The sequence below is a fragment of the Electrophorus electricus genome, chromosome 17 (assembly GCF_041902795.1).
Source record: "Electrophorus electricus isolate QZ-2024a chromosome 17, ASM4190279v1, whole genome shotgun sequence".
Classification (NCBI taxonomy): Eukaryota; Metazoa; Chordata; class Actinopteri; order Gymnotiformes; family Gymnotidae; genus Electrophorus; species Electrophorus electricus.
Window position 1 is genome coordinate 5,483,206 of NC_137513.1, and position 17,029 is coordinate 5,500,234.

At 47.0% G+C, this 17,029-nt stretch overlaps 1 protein-coding gene across 5 annotated transcripts; it reads right to left on the reverse strand.

The window, feature by feature from the left end:
- Positions 1–523: 523 nt before the first annotated feature.
- On the reverse strand, positions 524–15,816 carry kiaa0753 (KIAA0753 ortholog). 5 transcript variants are annotated; one of them, XM_035533907.1, is made up of 17 exons: positions 15,353–15,816; positions 14,914–15,207; positions 14,570–14,822; positions 14,367–14,473; positions 14,163–14,225; positions 13,430–13,651; positions 13,054–13,249; positions 12,684–12,877; positions 12,294–12,424; positions 11,993–12,127; positions 10,957–11,046; positions 10,761–10,848; positions 10,303–10,461; positions 10,117–10,192; positions 9,744–9,864; positions 2,791–3,009; positions 524–1,510 (listed from the first exon to the last, which is right to left on the reverse strand). In XM_035533907.1, the coding sequence occupies exons 1-17, from the start codon at positions 15,455–15,457 to the stop codon at positions 1,318–1,320; spliced, it is 2,646 nt and encodes an 881-aa protein (XP_035389800.1). In that variant the 5' UTR covers positions 15,458–15,816; the 3' UTR covers positions 524–1,317. The 5 variants fall into 5 exon arrangements, with proteins under 5 accessions (XP_035389800.1, XP_035389801.1, XP_035389799.1 ...); XM_035533908.1 differs by having other exon boundaries at positions 11,993–12,115; positions 12,294–12,427; XM_035533906.1 differs by having other exon boundaries at positions 2,791–3,006; positions 12,294–12,427.
- Positions 15,817–17,029: the final 1,213 nt, after the last annotated feature.

Genomic DNA, 17,029 nt, shown 5'->3' on the forward strand with positions numbered 1-17,029 from the left:
TTTTTTTTTTTTTAATTATTTTACCATTTCATTTACCTGGAAGAGTTGGTGATCATAGTCTTCATGTGACCGTCAGCAATTTTCAAATTCATTCCCTACACAAGTATGCTCTGCATGAGTATGTAATGCAGCATAGTCCAGAGGGCCAGCTCTTGTAAACTACACTGTTTTATAGAGCAGGTCTATTTGTACCAGTCAGGAAGCCCAATGACAAAACACTTCTCACAGGAGTCACTGCGCCAGGCCGGCTATAAGAGCAGGTCCAGAGAAAAATCTTCTAGGGGCAGGTGAGACAGCAAGATGGAGAACACTGATCGCAGTAGCTTGATGCAAGGGGGAAAAACTAATTAATGAAACTTTTTTTCCCTCCTCTAGAAGCAGTTCCATCCTCGTCACTGGGGGCTATGTGCCACTGCAAGGATGAAGGGATTTTAAAATATACATGCTCCGTCTCTGCTCCTGCCTTTCAGATTAAAGATATTTATATCAGACGTAACAAGACTAAACCCATCAGTCACACCGCTAAAAGAAAAAAAGGGTTTATTACTATTATAAAATAGGGGGCATTATTTCACTGTATAAATAATTCTAACATATTCATACTTCTAAAAGTTTGTTAGCTATTAAACGAAGGTGCCATTGAGTTTGACTATGCGATCTGTATGAAAACAAGGCAGGAACCTTTGCATAAAATCTTCCTCTTTTGTCGTTTTGTAGACAGGACACATGCGCACACACATGTACATATCAGACGTGGTGATGGCTAATTTAACTCCGTCAATGTGTATGTGCATGTCACAAGCATGGTCCCTGCAGGCCAAGCCAACAGCTGGGCTCCTCCACTTCCTTATCTTCCTTCAAGCACCAACACAAATTGCATTAGTCCAGTGGCCCTCACCACTTCATTACCATACCTTTACCACGTGAAACTGCAAACATCTACGAGCAACGGGGAACATTTTTCTTTAGAGAAAAAAAAACAAAACAGAAATTGCAATTTACCCCGTAATAGCAATAAAAACCCATAGGTCTAAAGTCCTTGGGCATGGCCATGAACTCAAGTACATTGGAAAACGTAGCACCAGCACACTGGCAAGTCGCAATCGAGCTTCACACTAACTTAATGCTGAAAGGATGTGTGTGTGGTAAAGAGATCAAATGCCCAAAGGAAACTCAAATGCTTGTCATATGAATAGCAGGAAAAACAAAACAAAAAAGCTTAATAGTTCTTCATCTCTTGAAAGATCACACTCCCAATTAAAGAAAAGAAGAAAAAAAAAATTCCAATACAAGTATATAAAAGTACATAAAAATGTTTTACAATGTAAAACTGGAGTTTTTGCCTAAGGGGGACAAAAAAGACCCCCATAATGAGGTCCTGCCTGTGGCACTGCTAGGACACGGCTGGAGGAACTCGGAGGTGAAGATGGCCTCAGCATACTGCTCACAAACCTCCTGGAACTCTGCTGCCACATCAGCCAGGGCCTCCGTCATCAGCTCCTCAGCCAGACTGAGAGAGAGAGAAGCCAGGGCACCATGAGAGATAGAAAGAGAGAGAGAGCAGACAGAGCAACCCATGCAGGACCTCATGCAGGTATGGTGCTTTATTGTGCATCCACTAAGCAGTTATCGATTAAGGCACAAGCCGGATTTCTGAGGAGCCCCTCACAGCCCAGATCCCTGAGGCAGGTTCCCCTAGCCACTCCTCCCAATGCCCTCCACACTCCCTGCGGGTGAGGCAGGTCGGGCAGTCAAGATCCTCTTTGAGATCAAGATCCTCATTTCACTGCATTTCACAATCAATAATCCAGCCCCTCAGGTAGGAGAAAACTGCCAAAGGGCCTTCAGTGTCCCACTAAGTCGCATTACCCAGACTACACAGGGAGTTGGACGAGTGCCTCAGCTCTGATGCAGCGCCAGAGCAAACTCCTGCTTTTCACATCCTTATTCGTCCTCAAGTATAATGTCATTTGACCACTAAAAGCCATTTAATATCTGTTCAACAGATTAGAGTATTAGGTTGTAAAAGAATCATCTCTATTTCTCTTAACCAAAGTAGAGAAAGACCTAAAAAAATAAATAAAATTATTATTATTATCATCATCATCATCATCATCATCATCTCCTCACTTTGATGAAACTGACTCTTCATAACTTGTACTTTTTGTTTCTCCTGAACTGATTTGCACGTCTTCTCCATTGCAGATGCTGCTCCCACGCAGTCGACAGGAGGAGAGGAGGAAGTAGTCAGCTCTCCTTTGGGAACCTCTGAGCAGATTTCCACTAGTCTCCCACCCCCACCCTTGCAAGCGGTGTGTATAAACGTAATCTAACTCAAGGCTTTCTCGACTGCCTCCAAAGACAAAGACTTGGCGCATTACCCAGACTTGAAAGTTCTGTTAACTGCGCTAATGATGTATTGGGTGTACAGGAGAGACCACAGAACAAAAGGTACACACACACACACACACACACACACACACACACACACACACACACACACACACACACACACACACCCCACATCAGCCCTGCAAACGCACCGAAGCTAATGGTGCTATTTCACATGTAAACATGTTTGAGATGCATTACATCCTCCGTGCTGTAAACAAAGGAAGCTCCTACTGCCCGTTTCGGGACGGGAATAAAAATGGATGCTGTGAGTAATCTGCGGCGTTTGCTTTGGCTGCACGTGTCGGCGCCCAAGCCGTGCTGCCTGTGCTAACCAACATGCAGCTCCAGCGCTCCAGCACGGCAAAACAGCTTCTGCCCCAGCCTTCAGGAGCTCACCGTTCCGCGACAGCCCAGGGATCGAAGTTGCCCACGGCCTCGTGGGACACCAGACGTAGGTAGGAGTCATGGGCCTCTCTGTACTCCTGGATGTTCTTCAGAACGCTTGGGGGCACGCTCAGGCGGACCCTTCCCTCAGGGTCCACGAGGCCGGGGGGCGGAGGGCTGCAGACAGGGGCAGATGCTTCCTCGTCCGGAGGGGAGCTCTCCGACACCCTGCTAGAGACGGACACACGAGCAGCTGGTTAGTCGTCACCATATATAAATCATCCTGGCAACTATCCACCTTTGTATTCAAGAGCAACAGTGATTGCACCTGGCACAACGGGCACACCTGCCCCTTACCCAGCGTCGCATCTTCATACTGGCACCACCACCAAGTGCTGCTAATGAGCTCATCAACTTGCTATAACAGATGCAGCCAAAGCAAATCAATGGATGAAATTAAGATGCCAATTGGTAAATCACCATCATCTCTCTAGGAGCAACAGTGAGTGGTGAGCTCAGGGGGCGTGTTCAAACCCTGACCGACCCACCACTCAGAAGGAGGAAGCAGGGACGTAGGCCAGGCCTCGGCTGGGCCATGCTGGCCCATGGCTCCCTCTGGGCCTAAAGGTGCCATCCACAAGTACAAGCACTTGAAGCCACATCCAGAGCCAGGAGCATCACCCTTGCCCAGAGCGGGATACACTCCCAAGGCTCTGGCCCCAAACGAACCAAACCATCATAGTCACTGTATTCTCTGTAGAAGGACTATTGTTTTCTCTTTTATCCTGCTAATCTAATGCCCCCACTGAAACCCACCTAAAGGCATTCGAAAAGGCTGTGGCATTTTATGTCATGTCAAAACAAAAAAAAAAAAAAAAGAGAGAGCTCTTAAATATTCCAGCGCTTATGAATTTCATACTGGTAGATTAACTCTGCTTGTTTAACGGACATGGGATTAATTTCATGAGGTGCTGAAGTAAAGGGTCTTTAATCGCAGCTTGGTCCTGGTCACTTTAGTCTCCCAATCAGGCTGAGAAGTCTTCTGTCTGGTTTCCAAGATAAAGGACAGAGGCATGACTCAAGTCAGATACCAGAGTGTCCTGAAGTTCCTCAAGGCAGCAGGCCTTGACTTAATGCAGTGACCATGGCAAGTCTCAGAACAAAGACTCGTTAAAACATCATCATAAGCAAAAAAACTATTCACCATCCAGTACTTACTCACACACACACACGCGCTTTGGTAAAGCCTAACACATATGACGTTATATCCTTTGACACTACAGAGCTGGCAGCTGAAAAATCTTTCCTCCCCGACATCCCAAATGCAGTTCAGCGCTCGATAGCATGGACCCGGCTCACATGCCATTCAGCCATGTGGAAGCGTTGCTGTACTCCAGCCGAAATCTGGCGCGTTATGGTGAATTTAGGCACCAGCGGGGGGTGGGCGGAAACACAGGCCAGGCCCGAGGATCTGGTGGGCAGAATGGGTCGAGGTGGACAACAAAAGGTCCCTGCTCATTCAACCTCAAAACGCAGGCTGTGAGACGCAGCAGGCAGCTTTGAGTTTCACCAACTGCAGGCCTGTAACATGAGGCAGGTAGGGGTACAAGTAAAGGGAAGAGGAGGTTCTACTGCCCTCACACCGAGACGTCACAGCCAGGAGACAGACCTTAGAGCGGGGTGAATGAAAGAGAATGGACAGAGAGAGAGAGAGAGAGAGAAAAATAGGCATTAAGGAGTGTGTTGAATTCTGAGCAGCACTGCATACAATCCTCTGATCTGCGCATAAGAGCCCTCAGCACTTTGGGCAAACCACAGTCAATGGAGATTAGCTGCTCTCAGAGATGTGCTGACCACACACTCTCTTTCGCTCTCCCTCTCCCCGGAGACAATCGACGCCGCCCCCTCCTCCCCCACACCCCGCTCCTGGCTGCTATTCAGCATTCAGCACGGTGCCAACATCCACCCTGATGGCTCCACAGGTTCTTCTTGTGTCCTTCACTGGCGTATCGCTTCCTAAGTGAGGACACCATGGTCTCCTCTCGTCCACCGATCTGACTGCAACTGCACTCGAAAAACAATTTGGAGCAGGGACACCGTGTGTCTTTTGAAATGATGAAACAAGGAGAACCTGGTCGTTGGTGGTTCAGGGTTCAGATGACCGCAATAATGGAATAAAGGTGAAAGCAAGCCATTACATTCATTTCATTACCAGACCGTTTCAAAATAGTCCTCGCCTCCATCAGTCTCAGAATAAAGTCCATAAAGCCATATGGCCCAATAACAGCCCTCCACCATGTTGGCTCAGTAGGAGCCCATAATGTCTCCACACCGTTTGCTAGCAACAAGAGAACTGTGATGGTGCCAAGGCCATGTGTTGGCTGAATGTGTGAATACCTGCTCTGAGTTAGCTATGAGAACGGTGTGTGTGTGTGTGTGTGTGTGTGTGTGTGTGTGTGTGTGTGTGTGTGTATGTATTTGTACAGGAAAGGGGGTGTTAAAGCCGCAGGTGTTCCTGAGCTGAACTGGGTGTGTTATAAACACAGGGAATGAGAGATTAGACGAGACATAACGAGCTGTGAGCACTAATCAGCGGCTGGGCCCAATATCTGCTTCTCCAGCTTTACGTCAGTAATCACCTCTCTATCCAGTCGTCCTCACACATCCTTCAGCCTGATTGGCACCTCCACAAACACATTCCTACAGACACTCAGAACTAGCCACTGTGCCCTCTAGTGGTACCTCTAGTATTGTGACATTCTAATGATTTTTCTTTTCTTTCTTTTTTCACACTATAAATTCCCTGGCAGACGCTTTTTGAATGTGCTAAAAGCAAATTTATTAACACGTGCCTATGAATAATGCATTTTCCATGAATTTAGTCTGTATACCACATGCCCCCAATAGCAGTCCTTTTTAATGTAAATTTGACACTGAAAAAAAAGAAGAAATAAAAAGATGCGGCAGACATACCAGGGGTTTAATGAAGCCACTAAAGGCCTCCGAACTTCTCAGCGGCCTGCAAGAAAATGAATGATAATGCGGAGGCACAAAGCACACATAATAATCACCAGATAAACGACCACGGAGGCTGAGGGTTATTGATTCAAGTGTGTAACATCGATTCCGGATGCCATCATCAGTGCAGAAGCCACTACAGGCCAAGCAAATTCTGATTAACTCAAAATTCTTCCTCTGGGCAAGCGGGACATAAATAAAAACCTTTACAGGCAGTAATACTAAAGGCAAAGTTATTCCACATGAAGCCAGCCTGACACACTAAGGACTCTGAGCGGATGTCAATTTTTTTTCCCTTTAAAGTAATTAGTTTCCTCTTCATCAACCTAAATGTAGCAAAGCTCTATCTGGGCTCCAGCTGGCATAAGTCAACATGATGTATGGCCAAGACAGAAATTTGATTTAAAATAAATTATTGGTCCCATCTACTGCACAGAGAGAAAGCACCTAAACAACTTGAGCCTGGTTTGCTTTTTCTTGAGGCACATATGAATGGATAGACAAGTGGTTGGAAGGAAACACCAGACTTCCATTCCAAATGCCCCACCCCTCTACCCCACTTAGCAGGAAGACTGAACTTCCAGTACTGTGGTGCCAGAGATACAAAGCTACAGAATTTGCTGCTAAAACTGGCTAAACGTCCCACACTGAAGCCTTCAGTGATGATTGAGACGCAAACATTGGCCTCTTTCTCTGGTGGCGTCATCTCGTGTGCCTTCACATCAGCTCAACTTAGTGGATGCTCTCCTTGCATTTGACGTTGGGCCTGGACGGAACATTTATGCCTCTGGCACAGAACTGGGAGGTCAGTCACCCTGAACGGGCACATGTTCAACAGTTAGAGAAAAATCACTTCTCACGCCACCGCTGCTGCCCAGCCCAGCCACAAGAAAGAGCCTGTGTGTGACAGTGTGGCTGGTTTCTATTCCAATTCATTGAGTAAATGGTTAATTTCACTATCGATGTGGGCCTCGTTTCAGCTGTATATACAGTTATGTGCAAAATAATAGCAGTCTATCACTACTAATGTATTTAATTACTGATTTTAGCAGAAAAAAATTCATGACTGGGTGTAGCTGAGTAATGGGCAACCAACAGAATCAACAGTCATGGCATGCACGCTGCTAATTGGGTGTAAATGACTCATTTGAATGAAAGGGGCATGTTCAAATTAATAGCAGTGGGGAGTTCAATTAGTGAGGTCATTCATTCTATGAAGAAACAGGTGTCAATTACGGCCCTTATTTAAAGAAGGAGGGCAGCAAATGTTGTGCCTGCTGGTTTTAGCCCTTGCTCAGTGAGTAAAATGGGTCGTTCCAGACATTGTACCGAAGGAGAAAGAACTTTGATCAAGAAGTTGATTGGAGAGAGGAAAACATATAAAGAAGTGCAGAAAATAATTGGCTGCTCAGCTAAAATTCTCAAAAGCTTTAAAATGGCAAACAAAACAGAAATACTACCATCCGCGTAGATCATAGAATAACAAGAATGGCAAAGAAGCATCGAATGATCAGCTCCAGGGAAATCAAAGAAGAGCTTCAGTTACCTGTGAGCACTGCAACAATCAGAAGACACCTACATGAAGCCAAACTATTTGCAAGAAACCCTCGTAAAGTACTATTGCTGAAAAAAAAGACATCTTTGCCAAAGAACACATTGACTGGCCTAAAGAGAAGTGGCACAACATTCTATGGACAGATGAGAGCAAGATTGTTCTTATTGGGTCTAAAGGCCACAGATAGTTTGTGAGACGACCCATAAACACTGAATTCAAGCCACAGTACACTGTGAAGACTGTAAAACATGGAGCTGCAAGCATAATGGTTTGGGGATGTTTCTCATACTTTGGAGTTGGACCCATTTATCGACTAACAAGATTGATGTTATGAAGCTCAATCTCCAGACCTCAGTCCGATTGAGAATTTGTGGAGCGACATTAAAAATGCTGTTTTTGATGCAAAACCCAAAAATACAGAAGAACTGTGGAATATAGTCCAGTCATCTTGGGCTGGAATATCTGTTCGCAGGTGTCAGATGTTAGTCGACTCCATGCCACACAGATGTAAAGCAGTTATCAGAAATAAAGGTTATACAACTAAATATTAGTTCATGATCAACAGAAAAGTTAAATCTGTAAACAACTTTCAGTTTATACTGTAAATATTTGAGTTTGTAAATGAAAATGAAGACACTGCTATTTTTCTGAACAGCCCATTATTCTTTTTTCTTCATTTTCAGTTTAAAAATTGATATTTTGTTCATGTTTTCATTTGGAATTGAATGTGCGGTGCTCCCAGTGCCTTTGTGTATAAGGAAATAAATGCCATTATGACGATTGAGCTTTTACTCAGCTGTTTTAAACACACTGCTATTATTTGGCACATAACTGTACTGCCCATTTCTCTTAGCAACCTCCACATTAGGAGCGGGGCCTAAATCCTGCTTGGCTGCCTGCCTGCCCCATGCAGATGTTTCCTGACAAGGAGCCCGACACAGTGACTCAAACATGTCCCTATGAGGATTAAGGCGTTCCTCATCCTATCCCTTTAATCAGGAAAGTGTCTGGGAACCAAGATGATATGTCGGGCAAATTTTTGGGACGGAGTTTTTCGACCTTCGTGACGAGCCGATTCAGGGAGGCCGCCGCTCGAGGGGTGTGTGATGCACGCAGACCGGGGTCAGACGAAGACGGGTTCAGCGTGCCGTTCCAATGCGGTGGGAGCACGGCCCCAGCTCACAGCCATGGCCCGCCAGGCTGGAAGCTGGCTGGAAGCTCGCTTTCATCCCTCTTGGAAAGCCTCTCTTTCTACAAAGTACATGCTGTAGTCAGCAGAGAACAATAGAGCTCCTCCTTAATAATCTACATCCATGCGCTGCTCAGAGTTTTACACTGAAATACCTTTTTAGGGCTCTGAAGGATATAAAAAGGCAGAGGTTCTATTGTCTATTAATAACAACATGAAGGCTTTTTATACTGAACTCTCAGCAGTATCTGCTCGTACACCGGTTCTGCAGCAAGTGCTTCGCTGTTCTCCAGGGGGTTGGAAGTGCCTTTCCACAGCTGTTTTTTGGAAAGCCCAAAGCACTCAACAGGCCCATTTTGCTTTTAGAGCACAATTCATGGCTGAGAGGCCTGCTGACGTCCGTGCTGATCCCTGTAACTCCCAGTCAGAGTGGAGTTTAGACTGTGGCATCAAGGAGCTCTGATAGAGTGGCCTAGAGTTTATAAAGAGCAGAGCAGCTTTATAGCAGCTTGGGAACGGAGGGGCTGGGGGGGGGGGGGGGTCCAGGCACTGCCACATAGCTCTTTAGTCTCTGTAATCTCCAAACCGAGCTATTGAATCCGGTCCACTGAATTTCGCTGATGTCGTTGTCCACTGTGCCTTATGGCCTCTCCACACTTTCTTTGCATTCTTTCATCGTCCACGTTAACTGGAACAGCAGTGGCAGCAGGCGCCAGATCTCCAGGCGCAGACGCTGGGCAGTCTCGGGTCCTCCACCTCTCGGCAGAGCGACAGAGGCAACAGGCCAGGCAAAAGCCCGTAGACATGTTTGAGATGCAGTCGAAGTTCTTCGACCCCGTTGACAAGGGTCGCAATGCAAAGAAGCGCAACAGTCACAGTACTGCCTTGCAGGCAGGGATAAGTCAGGCGACGATTAATTACTGTAAATTGCCACAAACGCTTCTACTCAATTTGTTTTTAATTGCATCATGACACATCACTCTGTTTGTTAGATGATGGGTTTAATGACGCGTTAAGCCATTTCCTTCAGACAAACTCTGGAGGACAATTTTTCAATCTCTGATCATTCCTTTAAATATATTACGTCTCATTACTGACAGTGAGGCAAGTCGACAGAAAACACACACACACACACACACACACACACACACACACACACACACACACACACACACACACACACACACACACACACAAACTCACCCGCTCTCCACGGGCCTCTGTATCAAGATCTCCGCAGTGGTGAAGGGCTTCACAACAGCTTTGGTCATTCTGATGGGCTGTGGAGATGTAGGTCTGGAACCATCGCTCCTCCGCTGGGCTCCTAAGACAAGAGAGTATATGCTTCAACAATGCCGCCACCTGCTGGACAAGAGCAGCGAAATCAACTACCAAGGCCACTGGGGGGCGGGGGACAACTCATCACGGCCACACAACCTCCACTCAGTCAAGACGAGCACTGCTTTGACCTTCTGTCAAACTGCAAAGAGAGTAATTATTTAAATCAGGCAGTTCTCCACACACCTGGAAGTGTGTGCTCGTCTTGTCTATGCGGTTCAGCCCCTCTTGTACTCACCAGCATTCCGCTCCCAGTGCCGATAGTCCGCGTAAGAGATTGTAGCGAAGCGCCGTCGCACTTCCTCCTCGTCTCTCTGAACGAGCAAAACGAAACACAAGGTTCGGGTTTGAGCTCTTTCGGTAACGCATGGACGAACACCACGGCAAAGACGAGCACAGCGGCAGCGTGCAGCAGTGGTCTGACCTCCATTTCCTCCATGCGCTGCAGCATGCGCTCCAGCATGGGCTCCCACAGCAGCCTGCTGTGGGCCTGGTCCGCCTCCACCCGTGCGGCTCCGCCTGCCTCCCCCGGCAGGGCCTCCGGGGTGGCGGCCCCGTTTAGGTCATCCACACCTGCTGCAGCCTGGGTAAAAACACACACACAGACACACGTGTTTAAAAATAGCCTGCGAATTTTATTTCGGCTAAAACCCAAACGCATAAATGATTATAATTGATTATATAACCAAATTAATAATCAATATAGTCAATCCAAACTTGATTTACATGAAATCACCATCATGAGGCCCTTTCATACCCCTAACAACTAAAAATCATTAACACATCCTAAGGAGCTCATCTCTGAAATCCTGTCGGTATTGCTGTGCTGTGTCACAGGTAACATTAGGAAGTGCTGGCATTTTTGCAGATGTTACCAGTCACCTGTACAGAGTCCAGCAGAGGCTGAAGTCTTTCTCTAGCTGCCTCCTCAGTTCTCTGAGCCCACTGAGTAGGAGAGAGCACCTCGGACCTGTCACGCACACACACGCGTGTAAACTACAAACACAATTCAAATTCAGATACCACAGATCCAAGTCATAGTGAGTGGTCTGGTGACCAGGGTCACTGCTGGCTGTACCTGAGCCTACCAATACGCTCAGTTTCCTCTTTCGTGAGCTGATTCAGCTGCCTTAGCCCGTCTTCAGTCATCCCGTCCAGCCAAGCATGTCTGCAAAGCGCACGCACGTGCACAAAAGCCTCAGAACGATGACGCAGACGAACAACTCAACAGATGATGCAATACGACTGCTTTCCAGCACAACAGCGTGCAATTACGATCACGGACCAATGAAACGCAGCGCGTAAGCCACTGGGTAGTAATCTCACATGGCACAACAGGTCTTTTAGGACACAGTGCTGCCCATTACAGGGGAGCAAACATGACTACCCGGCTGGCGTCTTATCTGTATCGTGATCAACTGTGCATATAGAGCCTATTCCAGATATGAGATTTGTATCTGGAGTTTGCTACCAGTGTCTGTGAATTAAAGACACCATTCAGGATTTCAAGCTCAGTTATCGTTTCCCTTTCACAATGTGCATGAGTGGAAAAACTGTTCATTTCCTTATAAACCACACTGTAATTATTTCAGTCCAGTGACGACGTGGAGGTCTGTCAGGATATAAATTTAATGCGTGAGCAGTTGCAAATTGCCTGCGAGTGAAATATAGTATATGGCAAGAGCCAATGTCTAAATAGAATCAAGAGCGTAGCCGCTGGCTTTCTGCAAGTGAAGATCATTTGAAACAAATTAATGACAAATGCCAAACTAATTCAATCTGTGCTTTCCACAGGAATAATTTAGCTCATTTATTTTCCTTCATCTGTTGCAAATACATTACCACTGTGTTACGTGTTAATTTGACAGCAAACTAATGAAATCAGACATTTTGACAATAGCACTGGTCATTTTTCAAAGGCAAAAATGCACAATGAAGTGCCTCAAAATCTGGGATGGCCTGGGATGAACCCTGCAGGCAGAGTGTCTTACTGTTGTGGAAATGTTTCGCTTGCATGCACAGCATGGCTAAACACTAGCCATCTCTTGAGGGCCTGTGTGCAGGTTTTCTTTCAAATAAAGCAATGGCATATGAGGAGTGAAGCTGCGTGGGACCTGAGGGCCTCGTGATGGGCTTGTCTCATTCTGCCTGCAGCTGTCTTGGTCTCCTGCTGGGTGCTGCTCCTGCCCCGGGAAGAGCTCTTTACCGGGGAGAAGAGACACCTGGGCTCTGGCCTGCTGGACACGGCTCTGATAAAAACACACACACACACACACACACACACACACACACACACACACACACACACACACACACACACACACACACACACACACACACACCCTAATCTGTGAAATGGAGAGAAACCAAAGGGAGAATGATTGTGTGTTTATGAGCGTGTGTTAATGCACATACCGCTGTTTGGTAGGGGAGTGAGGAGATGTGGGGATCCAGGGCACGGAGGCCTCTCTCTGTGGTAACTGACTTTCTCTAAGCCTGGATGAAACAGTGGCCTGCTGGAAGCTGGCATCTCGAACGTGATCACCCTGCTTTGTGGATTAAGAGACTGAGATTTAGTTTCATAACGTTAAATTAAGGCATGAGGCTCGTGTCTCATTCATTATAATGAAATTATTTTCAGTGTCTTTAATACGATTAGGACTTCACCATTATGCAATACATTTCAAGTTTTCATATCCATTGTTAAAATATCATCATCATCTCGCTTATCAGACTTTCCCTCCCAAATCAGAAGACCAGACTAAATCCAGACACCCAGTTGTATCAACCAGAGGCCGGTCTTACCTTGCTTTTGGCTGGACGAACCGCACCAGTGGCCGGGCTGCAGCTATGTGGCTCCGGCCTGCTTTCTCTCCCTCCCTCTCCCTCACTAAGCTCTCTCTGGTGCACCAGGCTCTGGACGGCAACCCTCAGCACCTCACCGCGCTCCTGATCCGAGAGCCTCGCCCCTCTCTTGGGCCTCCCTGCTGCTCTCCTACCTGACCACAAAGACAGAGAGCACCGCCATCAGTCCCATCCATGCCAGAAAAGTCCCCTGTTTGAAGAAGGGCCGTGTCCATTCGTTTTCGGGTCGCCATATCAGGCAGGAGCAAAGGTTTTTCTGGCATTAGCTGGAAAGCGGACAAAGATATTTCAGTTAGAGATCACAATTCACCTGGGAAGGGCTTTTTCAAGGCTGCAGGTTTCACTGGCCCCCGGGGAGCTTTCCCAGTCAGGGCATGAGGGACACGTGGCGGGCACATGCTGAGAGCTCTGGCCCTGGGAGACCTCTCTCTGACAGGTGAGGAGCTGCGCATCTGGGGCTCGGTCTCCCGGGCACGGTCCTTCTTGCTCAGAGCCGAGTCCAGGGTCTAAACAGGAAAAGTAAGAACAGCTGACGCAGTCATAAAAAAATGCTATTAGAAGTGCTATTATTAAGGGTTCATTTAAGGGACTCCAACTGTACCTACTCCGCATGCAATCGTATCTTAGTCTTACAAACAGTCATCACAGGGAGACAAAAGAGCACACAAGGTCAGGTCTGCCATTACTTCCAACTTCTGCAGGATGTCCAGGGTGGTCTCTGGCATTGCCGAGCCCTGGCCCACGTCCAGCCTGGCTGAGCAGAGAAAGAGCTGGCGGATGAGCTGGCCCAGCTCCTGACACTGGGCAGGCACTCTGCTCTCCGCCGGGTCCGACAGTTGGTTGATGAACACTTGCATGGCTCGGACTGCCCCTCGATGGGCAGCGGCCAACCTGTCCACTGCCCTTGACTGGGAGGATACAAATAATGCAAGGCAAGCTCACATCATTTCTGCTGCACATTAAGAAGAGGATATTTCTACTTTAACCTTTAATCACAGACAGGACTTGCCCTGAGTATCACATAACAGCATGCACAAGTAGGACTGAAGTCTGTTTTTATTGTCTGAGGAAGAACACATCCTGCTCTTCAACATATCCTATTAATATTAGAAGACCAATAAAACGTTGAAGATCTAAAGTTCGAAGGATTTTTTTATTTTATTTTTTTAAGACAAGAATAAACTGATCCACCATAAGTGTAAACTCTGAACTTCTGCCTCTGGAGCAGTTGTTTGCTTTCCAGTTTGTTTTCCAGCAAGCTGCTCTTCTGCAGGGTGTTTCTAGATCTCTTTAGCTCTCTCATGAATTGCTGAACTGTGTGGCATGAAACACCACATTAGTACCAGTAGATCTGCAGTAAATCAAGTTTTGTTGTGTATACATCTACCCAGTGTCTGTCTTAGCATACATCTTACTTACCTTTTTTATGTGTCCTACGCTCTGCGATCGCAGCTTCTCCAAATCCGCTTGGATTTCTTTCACCTGTTTATTAAAGAAAACATGTTCTGCTTCAAATAACCGTACACTTTACTTTCAAGCGAATGTGCACAATCGATTCAAATCGGGCCGACACCTCACTGATGCAGTTTCACTGCCAGCAAAAGCGCAGGACTCCAAACAGACCTGCTGTTGCAATGCGTAGATGATGCGTGAAGAGCGCGCCGCCTGCTCCTGCCGGCGGACCTCCAGCCGGTGCTTCTCCTCCTCTTCCACAGCCTCAATGGGTCGCCCTGAGGAGAACATCACATTTGGCCATGAAGCCTCTCACGACCCATCCAGACACTAGGAATTATGAGGATGGAACACTGATGATGACCGGGTCGTACCTTTTTTAGCCAGCTGCTCTATCCTCTGGATGTACGTGGTCAGTTGTTTCTGTAGCTTGTGGATCTCCCTGCTGAGTTGGGGCTCCCCGCCGACACCCCTCAGGCCAGCATCTCTGGAGGGAGGGGACTGACCCTGGGCAGGCAGCGAGGTCACAGGGAGCTTCTCAGGCGTATAAACAAGCACCTCTGAGTAGGACTTTGTCTGCCTCTTTGGGCTCCTTTTCCTCTGCTGTCCTTTAGGGGAAAACCCACTCTAAATTTGATCGGATAAAAACCAACATTAATATTATTTTCATCAAATGATCAAATGCTGCAATAGTATTGGAGGTTTTTGACTTAAATACCTGAAGATTGGCTGTGCTATTCCAGTCTAGACTTGTAGACCTCTCAGTTGATTTACGCAACAGACTGTTCATGGAGTCCCGCCGTTTCCTGTACAAGTCTCTCTTGGCAAGTCTCACTGCCGCCTGTAGGCGCTCCTCTGAGAGGACCGAGAGGCGCAAGGAGCTGCCACAGCTTTCCCCATCATCCTGCTTTGTGCTGTGGGGCGCGAGCTTCTCAATCACAACTGGAGCTGGAGGGCGCGCACTGGTTGCTCGGTTATGGACACAGGTAGGCATGGCCAGATTGAACAAAAGCTGTGTAGCAGTTGAGAAGAGAATAAGTGTGTGTGTGAGTGAGAGAGTGTGAGAGAGAAGGGGGGGAGGTCTGAATAATTACAAAGTAAAAGTAAGGGATCACAAATACTGCGACAAAACGAACTGATTATCAGGCACCGGTTACCTGTGTTTGGCGTCCCCATTCACCGGGGTTCGGGCGACGGTTTTTCTCCTCAGCCGTCATGGTGAATCCTCCCTGACTGTCTGTGTTCATCCAAACATCCTTCATTTGACGGTAGGTTAGCTAAGACAGCCTTCTAGTTGCATATGCGTTTATCAGACAAGACGGGCAGCTTGCTAGACGGCTATCCTATAATCTTCACCGTCAGAAATGTAACTAACTTTCTGTCTAGCTAGTGGTAATAAACTAATTCTGCAGGCGGTTAGCTAGCTAGCTATGTAACTAAAGGAAGCTGAAATCCAAACCATTTAAATCGATTTGTAAGGTGAAATGGTAAGTGAATATAAGGCTTTTTAAAGGCGCCCTAATCTACTCACTCGGTTTCATATCAAGCAGTAATAAGATAGCCATCCAACGAACTTAAATGTAGCTCCAAACAGGAGAAGTTTCAAAACGGCGCCATGACAACAAATCTTCTTCCTTATTTCGCGTACTGCGTTGGGTAGCTGTTTTAAGTACCATACCGCCGTCTAGCGACCGCTCTCGACTGAAAGAAAGGTCAAAGTCATTGCTCTGCTCATGAATGTTGATGAATCTGTGCTCAGGAAAATTATGCATTTCTTTCTTTTTTTCTCTCTCTCTCTCTCTCTCTCTCTCTCTCTCTCTCTCTCTCTTTCTCTCACACACACACTCACACACACACACACACACACACACACACACACACACACAAATATCCCAGCTCGTTGAGCTACACCTCACTTTCCTGTGCAAAGAGGTGCTGTCATTAGTGTGCTACCATGATAACAGGAATAACTTTAGAAAGGCAGTGCTAAAGAAAGAAGGGCACATTCGTTACGGAAAACGAGAAGAAACGGAGCACGTGGAACATGTGGCGGGTTGTAAAGGGCACGGGGAGAACAGACGAGTAGAGTGGACCGGACCAAGCTGCTAATAGAAGTCAGATGTCTTTGGGCTGGCATTGACATTGGGTAGGGTATGTACAAATGTGTACTGTGGGATAGGCCTACACAACATTTAACACTTTCAGAGGGCAAAAAGACTCTTCATTCAATTTGCACACTACGCATCCAGTACGTCACTTGGCTCTTAGCTAGGAGGCAGCCACTAGCATGGGCCAACGAAACCCTCCACGCAGTCCTGTGCTCTTCATTTTTATGCTACACTTTTGTTTAGACAGAAAAGGTGTTGCTACACTTTTTTGTTTAGTGTGTACGGATGACACCTTGCTCTGGGTCCTGGCGCAGGGATCTCCCTCTTTTCAGACCACAAAGGAGCAACATGTCCAGCTCCTTCACACTCAGGTGGCCCAGGAGAAGCGATGCTGACCAGTGGAACTCAAGGGAGCAGCCGGTCACACTGCCTAGAGAGCTCGGCGTCCGCCCTGCCCAGTCCAGTGCTCACGCAGGCACTCCAGACAACACTGCACGAGTACCACTGGACCACTGTGGTGATATGATCGAATTTTTATTTCTTTTTCCGAGCAGGCAAGATGGTAAAAGGAGAGTGCAGACAAGGCCTTTTGTCCCACAGCTTTTTCCCCATTTCAGAGAGGCAGCGTTCCATTCCTAACTCACCACATGGTCTGTAGCCTCTTATGCATGGAAATAAAGAAAGACCTTAGTGGTATGATTATAGGGATCGTGCTTCAGCCAACAT

Bases quoted from the DNA above. Each gene is read 5' to 3' on its own strand.
- kiaa0753 (XM_035533905.1), bottom strand. From the start codon at position 15,457: ATGAAGGATGTTTGGATGAACACAGACAGTCAGGGAGGATTCACCATG. The intron at 14,474-14,569 runs GTACGACCCGGT...TGTTCTCCTCAG, and splicing joins AGAGCAGCTGGCTAAAAAAG to GGCGACCCATTGAGGCTGTG. The intron at 12,128-12,293 runs GTATGTGCATTA...TGTTTTTATCAG, and splicing joins CACTCCCCTACCAAACAGCG to AGCCGTGTCCAGCAGGCCAG.